Source organism: Bactrocera latifrons, unplaced genomic scaffold (assembly GCF_001853355.1).
Source record: "Bactrocera latifrons isolate USDA-ARS-PBARC rearing strain unplaced genomic scaffold, ASM185335v1 scaffold_554, whole genome shotgun sequence".
NCBI lineage: Eukaryota > Metazoa > Arthropoda > Insecta > Diptera > Tephritidae > Bactrocera > Bactrocera latifrons.
Window position 1 is genome coordinate 19,800 of NW_017537217.1, and position 11,297 is coordinate 31,096.

The 11,297-nt window shown below is 34.9% G+C and overlaps 1 protein-coding gene across 2 annotated transcripts in view; it reads left to right on the plus strand.

Moving 5' to 3' along the window:
• LOC108974465 overlaps positions 1–11,297 on the plus strand; it is a 113,444-nt gene that overhangs the window by 7,168 nt on the left and 94,979 nt on the right. The window contains exon 2 of one of the 2 annotated variants that reach the window (XM_018942320.1): positions 3,732–3,909. The exons of the other annotated variant lie outside the window; for it this stretch is intronic. Coding sequence (XP_018797865.1) covers positions 3,732–3,760 — 29 coding nt within the window. The 3' untranslated portion in view covers positions 3,761–3,909. Of the gene's footprint in view, positions 1–3,731; positions 3,910–11,297 lie in introns of those variants that run through there. 2 annotated transcript variants of the gene reach the window in all.

Below are 11,297 nucleotides of genomic sequence, written 5' to 3' on the forward strand. Positions count from 1 at the left end.
AGCAGATTTGAGGCATTTGAACGATTTAGTAGTAGAATATTTGGGGACAACCCGTACCAAGTGACTAATTAGTAGCAGAATATTTGGGGGCAACCCGAACCAAGTGCCTAATTTGTAGTAGAATATTTAGAGGCAACCCGTACCAAGTGCCTAATTTGTAGTAGGTTTTTGCGTGTGTGTTAGTGAAAAATGAAGGATTGGTTACTTGTAGGTTTATACAATGTCACAAGGCCTTCAAGCACGTCGTAACCAAATGTTACAGAACAAAAGGCAAAAGTTCAAATCCTATTACCTTTAAGAATAATAATATGCAACGAAGCTATGCAAATGTAGTAAAAGGCAACTTTGTACATATGCAACTACCGCAAAACTCTCTAAATAGAGCTATTGAAACAAAGATTTAAAATCTTACACAGTGTATGACACAATTTAAGTCTACCATGCAAAATATGATCTGAGATTTAATAAAATCACAAAATCAAATGTTTCAAAATTTATTAAGTAAGAAATGAGCGTACTGAGTATCTGTATATGGAACGCTAACGGTGTTAACCAACATAAATTGGAGATTATTAGATTTCTGTTTGCTTATATCAGAAACTCATCTTACAAATAAAATTAATTTCAATATACCGGGATTTAGACTTTATGTTCAAATCATCCGATAGAAAAGCGCATGGTGGCACGGCAGTGTTGGTTAGAAATCGGTTAAATCACTGTGCTCTAGAATCTCATGCTACACAACATTACAAGTTACGAAATATCTTTAAAAAATAGGGGTTGTGGCTTAAATATTACGACTATATACTGTCCACCTTGCTTTAAAATTCCAGATAGCGAATTTAAAGACATTTTTGGAACACTAGGTCAAAGATTTCTAGCAGGTGGAGATCAAAACGAAAAACACACGTACTGGGGCGTCTTATTATTCCTAAAGGACGACAGCTGTACTACATTATTATTAATAAGCACAATAAGCTGGATATTGATTGCGTCAGTATTGATTGGAAGAGACATTGATAAAAATATAAGAGAATTCAATGATCTAATAACTAATGCAGCTGTATTGCCAACATGAAAAGAAACAATAAGCAGTAAAGTGGTAATTGGGCACGTAGCGATGGGAATAAGACAAATAGCTTTGCTAATCACCTAAAAACGTTATTTCAACCCAATTGCCCAAAGAACAACTTTAAGTTGCCAACCTTGCCCACAACCACCAACGAGTCGCTTGCGTCTATTAGAACTTCTACTTCTGAAGTTACTAGAATCTAAAGAGAGCTAAATCCGAAAAAGACATCAGGACTCGATAATATTCGTCCAAAAATGATAATTGATAATATAAAAGTGCGCTCTTTGCTCTTCAAGGCAATTCTTAATCTCGGTACTATCCAATCATTATGGATAAACCTGGGATGGACTTAACGCAGAGAGAGAATTACCGACGAAATCAGGAAAGCATTCGAGCACAGAGAGCTATTTTGCTAGATGTAGCTCAAGCGTTCGATAAGGTCTGGCATGAAGCTCTTTTATGGGAAATCAAAAACGTTTTACTTTACGAATTGCATAAAACTCTGGAGCGATATTCAAGAAACAGGAAATTTACAGTTAAAGTAGCAGACTTCATATCAGAACAAAGAGTAATAAGGGCTGGTGAACAGCAGGCTAGCTTACAAGGCTCGTTTCTGTACATATACAGGTGATATTCCAACATCTATTAAAGTATTGACATCCACTTTCGCGGATGAAACAGCTCTATTAAGCCGTAATAAATACTCCATCAGAACATCAAGTGTATTAGAGCAGCACTTAACTTTATTCGAAGAATGGCTTGCCAACTGGCGTATAAATATTAGTTAGCAAAAATGCAAACATGTTACATTCTCGATTAGACCAGAAACGTGTCGGACAGTTAAAATAAACAATATTAGTACCCCAAGCGAATGAAGTAACTTATCTTGTTATTCACTTGGATCAAATGCTGATGTGGCGAAAATATATAGCAAGTAAAATAACTTGCATGAAGTTAAGAACATCAAATTTACATTGGCTTTTAAACGCAAATTGATATAATACAATCTAAAAAAAACTCTTGCAATTTGTAAGAATTAAAGCCAGGAAAATACTTTAAGACGTAAAACGTCAACCAGAGGATCGGAATCCAAAAAGTTTTGTAAATACATATAATCTATATAATTCAAACACTAACCGATAAATTCGGCATACAATTTCTTAGAAAAACGAAAGTCATTATAACTAGAACACTTTGTACCCAATACATATTTACAAAGCCGCTTAACTTCAACACCCGCCAGTTCGGTAGAATGTCCGAAGGTATGCGCCCCCAAGTGTCCCAACCACAGAACAGTCAAGAAGGAAGTGCTGGCTTGTTTCCACCGCATCTTCTTCCAAACAACTTTTGTAGTCAGCATCCGGTTAGATTCCCATTCTTACCGAATGCATGCCAATAAGGTAGCCTTTCTGAGGGCAAAAAGGTCACTAGATCTTCTGTGGCCCAGCGTTGGCCAAGCATCTGCGAGGCCCAGCTATCTAGTAGTAGAACACGAAAGGATGAAGGAGCACCCGTTCCCATTCTACCGATAATGACTCTAGAGTGTCTTTTCTTGCTAGCTCATCAGCTTTACAGTTATCTGCATTCCGCTGTGGCCCGGCACCCATACCAAAAACTCTCTCTGCTAGAGATAGCGACGTTAGATATTCTTCGACTAACCCTGAAACTGAGTTCAAGGCTAGTATTGCCGCTCTGCTGGTGTTGATAGAGAGATTCCGACAGTAGACCCTTCCACCAAACTTCCCCTTAAGCTTTGACCAATCCGTAAAACAGCTTATTGCCTCTCTCCTCCAACGGCTTCTTCCCACCCATATCTCCCTCGTCGGTATATAAACATAGAAGGAGCCACCAGAATTCGATATGGCGACTCCATATTCCAGATGATCCGATATGCAGTCACAGTTTGTAAAGAAAACGGATTGTCCAGATACGCGTTCCTTTAAGAACCCATATTCTCTGAGCCTGATAGCCACCTTCGCAGCTTTACACCTTTCGGCTATGTCGACGGGCGTTATGTTCAAAATTGAGGTGGATCTTAATACAAGAGAGAGCTGTGGGGTTCCCTTACTCACATTTCGCCACGCGCGAGTTATGTCAACTTCCTATTCCGATTAGTCATTCAATTCGCTTCCAATAAATTGGGGCAAATGACAAACAAATACTTTCAGTTGTTTACACAACGAAACTGGTGACCAATTAAATTCATTGATTTTCGAATTTGCAAACTCAATTCTTTGCTTGCACAACAACTTTGTACAATAACCAAATTCATTTTGTTTTTTATACAACAACCAAAATTTATCGATCACTACAATAGTAATTCGATACTTTAATTTATGTTTATTTTAATAATTTTGTGCAACGCTCGATTTCCTTGACTAAATCGATTTTACAATATATATATGTATGAGTTCAACTAACGTTGTGTTGAGTTTACCGTCGCACATTTAAGAACTAAAGAAAGTTTGTTAGTTCTTAAGCAGCAACGGAACTGTAAGTTACACAATAAATAAAAATTTTAAAATTTAATCTTTTGTTCGGTATTAATCCAAAGATTAATAAGGCTAAAACTACGTCGGTACACTAAATATTAATTTAAAAAAAAATTATAAATTAAGAGCCATGCCGACTGAATCCAACCAACCCATTCATTTTACAGGTTCAAAAACTAATAAAAGAAGCATCTAGAATAAAGGAATATACTTGCCACTGCAATGATTCATCTTTGAAAGGTATGTAAAAAATAAAATCCAAGGACCCGCCCTTCATGCAATAAGGACATAAGGACAAGAATCCACTTGGGCAGATATTAAAGAAGAACTAATCCTGTTCCACCAAGCAGTAAACTTAAAAAATTATAATGTAAGCAATTATTTTTATAATCTTAGAAATATTTTAGACAAACTAAACACTAAATACGAACAAGATAATAATAGACCTTCAGAACTTAAGCTTTCAATAAATGGGTCGCTGATTCTAAAAACATTTTTAAACGGTATTGAGCCAAATCTAGCAAGTATTATCCATAGAAATATAACGTGTCTTAGAGGCGCATATTATTTATGAAAAGAAACAGGTATGGTAAAAAGATACGACAGGAGGCCGAATATACAGATCACATTTATACCAAACAATAGACAACAGTCACAATACTTATACAAAATAATAACGTACAAACATTTACGGATAACAACAACCATAACTTGGAACAGTTACGTCAAAATTACTTTCTAAACTGGTCTAAATAATAACTCAGGTCAACAATTTCCAAATTCGGAACGATATATGGAAGTGGACCACATTGAAACTAATGATGATAGAGAGGTAAATTTTCAATATCAGGCAGAGAATATAGTTTACCGATAATCACAATAACAATAAATAACACATGGATTAGGTGCAATGGCGTAACTATACCGTTCGAGGCCCGTGGAAAATTCATCGAATGGATCCCCTGCCCTCCCACTTCCCCAATATATAAAGAAGCTGAACCAACAACAATAGTATTTTTTATTTCATAATATTTATTTATACACTTTTATTTGTAAGAGTTAACTAATATTTCACTACGTGAAGTAGGTACATACAAACTTTATAATTATAATTTCTTGATTTTCTAATTATTCACTTTTAATTAAAGGTACCTAATTTAAAGTACATATTGAACAGAAATCACAATTTTATTTTAAGTACACAATTTTAATTATTAAAATTCCTTTCTTCGGACTTTCTGTTCAGCAAAAGTGTTAATGACATTATCAAAGTTCAAATTTCGGGCCATAGAATTTTCGATGGATAGAATAGTCAAATTGCTTAACCTTTATCGTCACATATAATTTCTTAAATAAGTTTTTACCAACTTCTGTTTTGAAAATAATCGCTCGGCACTAGCCGTAGTTACAGGAATGGTGAGAAATAACAGAAATGCAGTGCACACTTCAGGAAAGCTTGAAGATATAAAATGATTCTTTATTATTAATAAGTCATCAAGTTCTCTTATAGAAGATGACCTTTCTATTTCGTGTTTAAAAGAGGATCGAAAACTGAGAATTTCTTTGGAAAACGACATAGATATATCTTTTTTATAAAAATGGACAAATGCTAAAGCCTCAGTATCATTCAAGTTTTGCAAAGTGGCAGGCTGCAAGACACTAAAATTGGAAACAATTTCATTCATTCCAAGGAAACGCGATCTAAGTTGATTAATGATGATGTCTAATACACGATAGAATACGTTCACTTTAAACAAGCTTTCAGGATCTTGGAGAGATTCAACCTCACAAATTTCATCAAAATGACGTTTCACTTTTCTCTGACGAGTTTTAGGAAATTCAGGGTTTATAGACCATTTAACTGCAATTGTAGTTCTCTACCTTCTTCTTTAGCAAGATAGCTTCATTTCTCTCATCTGATTTGGAATTTGATAAAATGGTTTTTGTTAGCGCTTCTGGAACATCAACAAATCGAACCTTTAAAGCAAACATGGCATCAAAGCGTCCTGCCCATCTAGTTGGATTCATTGTTTTTAATGTTACTGAATTTGATGATACAACGTTTCTTCTTTTTTGTTGTCAGATATAAAACTTGTTAATATATTCCATCGTCTAATACTATGGCCAAAAAAATTATAAATTTGTTGCACAGTTTCGAATAATGTTTGTATTTCTAAGACCTCTTTCACTGCATCATTTGCTACCAAGTTTAAATTATGAGCAGCACAATGGACATGCACTGCATTTGGCTCTATATCTCTTATAAGTTTTTGAACTCCGCCATACGTACCTTTCATGGTATTAGCTCCATCGTACCCTTGTCCACGACACTTATTCAGAGAAATACTTTTGTCATTTATGGATTTTATTATCTGCTTGGACATTGCTAAGGCAGTTTGATCCTTAACCTCATGAAATCCTAAAGTTGACTTTTTAATTACGAGCGCCTTTGGAGTTCCATTTTCATCTTTCTCGATTACATAGAAACGGTAAAGTTCACACAATTGATCTGTTTTGGAAATATCTTGAGTAGTATCAAACAAAATGGAATAAAACACTGCGGTGACTATTTCATTTACCAGAGCATTTTCCACTTTTTGAACCAGAACAGCAATGAGCTCATTTTGACAAAAAAGACAAAACTTTTTTTTACTTAAGTAATGTGTATGTGTAATAATAAATGTTGGGAATTGAGGGGGCGCCTTCGGGCTGGGGGCCCGTGGCATTTTGCCGACTTGCCACCCTATAGTTACGCCACTGATTAGGTGCTTACTTGACACGTTATCTACCACTTCTTTACTCAATAAAAATCTTTTACCACAATATCAATGCAAACGACTTATAGAACCATTAACTTTTAACATTATTAACGGAATTTTTAGTATCAATGAGGAAATCATAACTCCCCTGGCAATTGAATTTTATGAAAAAAATTTTATGTGTTGGAAATTACAACTTTTAGGAATAAAAAGTTTGATGCTATAATAGGTCAAAATATTTTAGAGCCATAATCTAAATGAAGACTACGTTGAAATAAATAACATTAAAACTAAATTCTTTGAAAATTGTCAATTGCAATATAACGAAATACAAATGTTCACTATTTCAAGACCCAATGAAGAAGTATTAGAAAAATTAACGATGGAAGATATGAATACACAGAAAAAATCCTTGCTGGAAAAACTGATAAACCAAAATTCAGTTTTATTCTTTGAAGAGGGGCATTCGTAACCCATACTCGTGAAATACAACATGAGATAGTAACCACAACAGACAGACCAATGTATTCTAAAAATTATAGATATCCTCAAATCCATTAAGGAAATTAATAAGCAAATGAGAGATATGATGAGCCAGGGTATCGTTAGAGAAAGTAAATTTCCCCACAATTCGCCTTTTTGGATTATGTTCCGGAAAAATTGGACAATTCAGGAAAGAATGGAGGATTGTAATTGACTACAGAGCCCTAAATAAAATAAGTGTCAGTGGCAAATTCCCAATTAGAAAATATGATGAAAAAATTGGGCCGTGCTCAATACTTTACAACAATTGATCTTACAAAGAGTTTTCAATAAATTCTCATTAACACATTGAGTGCCATGGCTACAAGTTTTCGAGCGACACCAAAAACTTCCTGCGGTGCCGCTACACGTTTTCGTGCGACAGGCATTGTCTGACCTTAGGTATTGTCATGTGTTTTTGGTTGAAGCTACAGGGTTTCTTTTTTTAATGTATTTCTAGTAGCCTAATGTTTGCCCTAAATTTTGGTCCAAGTTTCATAGAGATATCTTCATTTTTGCGGTTTGTACGATAAAAACTCAAAGGTTCTTTTTAATTTTGAAAATTTATTGGAATTCATTCGATATTGCGGAAAAAAGTATAAAAAAGATATTGAAAAATTAAAATTAGGAATATGATAACTTCAATTACATTGATTTTTTACATAAATTTTTTAGATGCGTATATTTTGGAAAGCAATCAATGCATAATTGGGGAGTCTTGGGGCATTGCGAACAGTACGTAGTTGTCATTTTGATATTCTTTCTTGCTTCCTTTCGACTAAATTTTGTTTTTGCTTCAGCGTAGCATAAAACACAATCACGTCGGATGGTTTCATTATTTTCATCTACTCTTTTTGTGATAATATATTTTGATTGTGATACAAGCTGCGGGGATGAGAGATCTTTTAGGCCCTTAGAAACGCGTTCACGGAATGTTCGTATATTAATGTTTCCATTTTAACCCTTTGCGAAGGGTATTTGCGCATGAAGCCATTTGGTCGGAAAGATCAATGCCTGATTTCCCCTTATTATATTCTACCACAGCCAGTGGCTTTTCTGTTGCTCGACTTTTATGTCTCGCTCCTTGACTAGTTGAAGGCTCTGCAGGATTACGTGCTCCATCTGTTATGGATACCATTATCTGGGCATGTTTCGTGGATAGCTTTCTGACGTCGCGTTTATCTTTCCACTTTAGAACAACTATACTATAGGGATCTTCTCTAGCCACTACTTCGCCTTTCTTTATAGGAGCAACCATAACTTCTTTTGGGAAATGTTTCTTGTTGGCACGGAGTGTATCGACCACATGTATTTTTTGATCCAGCATTCAACGAACCAATTCATAGCTTGTGTAAAAGTTGTCTACATATAAAGTTCGACCCTGACCTTTCAAATCAATGATCAAATCCTCGCAAACAGCTTTAACCAAACCGACTTCTCTCAATCCACTTGATGACTTTCCGGAGTATATTTCCACTGACCAGGTTAATCCTTCGGTAGAGCAGAGCTTAAAAAGCTTTATACCATAAGGATGAGCTTTATTTGATATATATTGTCAGAATAATACTCTGCCTCGCCATGGAATAAGGGTCTCATCAATTACTATGTTTCACCTGGTACGTAAATTCTTTGGTATCTCATTTGTAGCATGTCCAATAGTGGTTTTATTTTACCAAGCCTATCACCTGGTATAATTGAGTTATTGTTTGAGAAGTGCATGGAACTAAGCAATAGCTGAAAGCGATTGCGTGACATTACTTTCCCCGGAATTGAAAAGTTGTATAGCTCTTCTTTAGACCAATAGTCTTTTAAACGCCCGACATTCACCAAACCCATCCACAACATAAGGCCAAGAAACTTCTTCATTTCAAAATCTGTTGTTGGTATCCAATTTTTTTTTTCGAGAAAATCTGGTAACAGCACTTTTATTTACATATTCATCCGCATACTTATTTGTTTCTGATACAATTAAATCAATAACGTCGTTGTCAACAAATAGGAGAAATGCATCCAAACAGGAAATATCTGAAGGAATAGACTGTTGCAAGTCTGATCGCCCAGTAAATGTAAAAGTTCTCTGACTAGAACTAAATTCAGTCCAATTGATTGTTTCGGAAGAATCGACTACGTTTGACAATGCTGTTGGTTCGTCCTCATCCATGTCCCAGTCGTCTTCAGTATCGCTGTTATAAATGTTATCACTGTTATTAGTATCATTGTTATTATCAGAGTCAGTGTCCAAATCATCTGGTAGCCAGTTCTCATCAATCAAGTCATCGCAAGAAAAATCACTATCATCATCACTTCCTTCCAACGCTTTACGTATTTCACGATCTCTAAGGTTTCGCTTCGCCATTTTTCTAATTCAAATCTACATAAATAAAAGAAAATAAATAAAAATAAACACAGATGTATTAGAAATTTAAATAAATGTAAAGGAAAACGCGTAAAAAGAAAAAAAATAAGAAATATCGATTTTTACGATTGCAATTCCGTCGTGCAGTGCCATGTCGTAAAGAAACATGCGACAAAAAAACCGTTAAAAAATCCAAAATAAACCACGAAATCATCCGAGATTGGCGCAGAACTGCATACTTTCTACTTTTACACCAGTTTATAGCAAAAAAGCTTGGCACCCGGGGATGGTTTTCGTCAAAACCCCTTGGCACTCAATATGTTAAAGAAGAGCACAGAAAAAAAAAACAACTTTTTCCACACCCCTAGGACACTGCGAATTCGTCTGAATTGACTCAAACACCCCCTCCACATTTTAGAGGCTCACGAATTCTGTATTAAGGGACTAAATAAATAAAATGTGTGTTGTTTATTTAGACGACATCCTAATATTTAGTAGCTCAATACAAGAACACGAACAAAATAGCCAAAAAATCTTCAATGTGCAACGAAACCATATTTTAAAAATTCAAATCGACAAATGTAATTTCTTTGCTAAATCAAAATTTGCAGTAATCCAAAATATAAAGTTACCCGAAACCACTAAACAAATTAAGTCCGTTCTTGGTGTCACCGGATATTATAGAAAATGTATAAAAGACTATGCGAAAACAGCTCATGGAATGACAAAGTATTTAAAAAATGATATTAAGTTAAGAAAAATTTACCCACAGTATAAAGATGCTTTCTATAAGTTGAAACGTCTTCTAATTGACACACTACTACTTCTTCGTTACCCCCATTTTAAGAAAAAATTTAAATTGTGTATAGATGCAAGTGAAGTTGCAATTGGCGCAGTTTTAACGCAAAACATATCCTCCTATATACTATGCTAGTAGACAATACCAAAAACCAAACGCTATAAATCCCTCATAATTCCCATAATGCTATATGGTGCAGAGGCTTGGACGATGACAACAAATGATGAGTCGACATTGCGAGTTTTCGAGAGAAAAGTTCTGCGAAATATGTATGGTCCTTTGCGCGTTGGCCACGCCGAATGTCGCATTCGATGGAACGATGAGCTGTATGGGATATATGACGACATTGACATAGTTAAGCGAATTAAAAGACAGCGGCTACGCTGCCTAGGTCATGTTGTCCGAATGGACGAAAACACTCCAGCTCTGAAAGTATTCGACGCTGTAAGTAGAGGAAGAGAAAGACTTGGCTACGCTTGGAATATCCAATTGTCGCCACTTAGCAAAAAGGAGATACGACTGACAGATATAAACCCCAGGTTGTAACGCTGGCTGCTTAAACTAGGTTAAAATGATATTAACATTGGCTATAATAAGGGAAAAGAAAATACATTAGCTGATTTTCTTAGTCGATTAAACGCCGATACTGGAGAAAACATAAAAAGCGGATTTATGAGTGATATTTTCAGAAGATTTATTAAAACAGAACATAATAGTGTTCATTTAAAACTAATAATAGCTAATTTTCAGATGCATTTAGATATATTAAAAAATATCACAAAGAAGAAACAGGAAGTGGCGGGATCAATGAAAATTATCAAGGACTAAAAAATTTAATTTACTATAAAAATCTAAAACAGCTTATCGAAAAATACATTAATAATTGCGATGTTTGTTGTAGAGTCAAATGCGATAGACGACCAGTTAAACCAAAGTATTTTTTTAACAGATACTGCTACAGATACAAATGAAATAATCCATATGGACACATATGTCATAAAAAAGCCCAGATTCTTGACGTTCATAGATAAATTTTCTAAACTAGCTACTGCGTATTTTTTTTAAAACAGAACCAGCATAACTATATTAGAAAAAATTCGTATATATTTTTCCTTAAAACCAAAGGCAAAACACATAATTGCTGATAATGAATTTAAATCAAGTAATATAAAGKATTTCATGAAAAGAAAAGAACTAGAAATTCATTTTACAAAACCTAATACTCACACCGGCAATGCTGACATCGAAAGATGACAGGTGGAAAACGTAGAATCGTGGCCCGACTCAGCTGATTCGA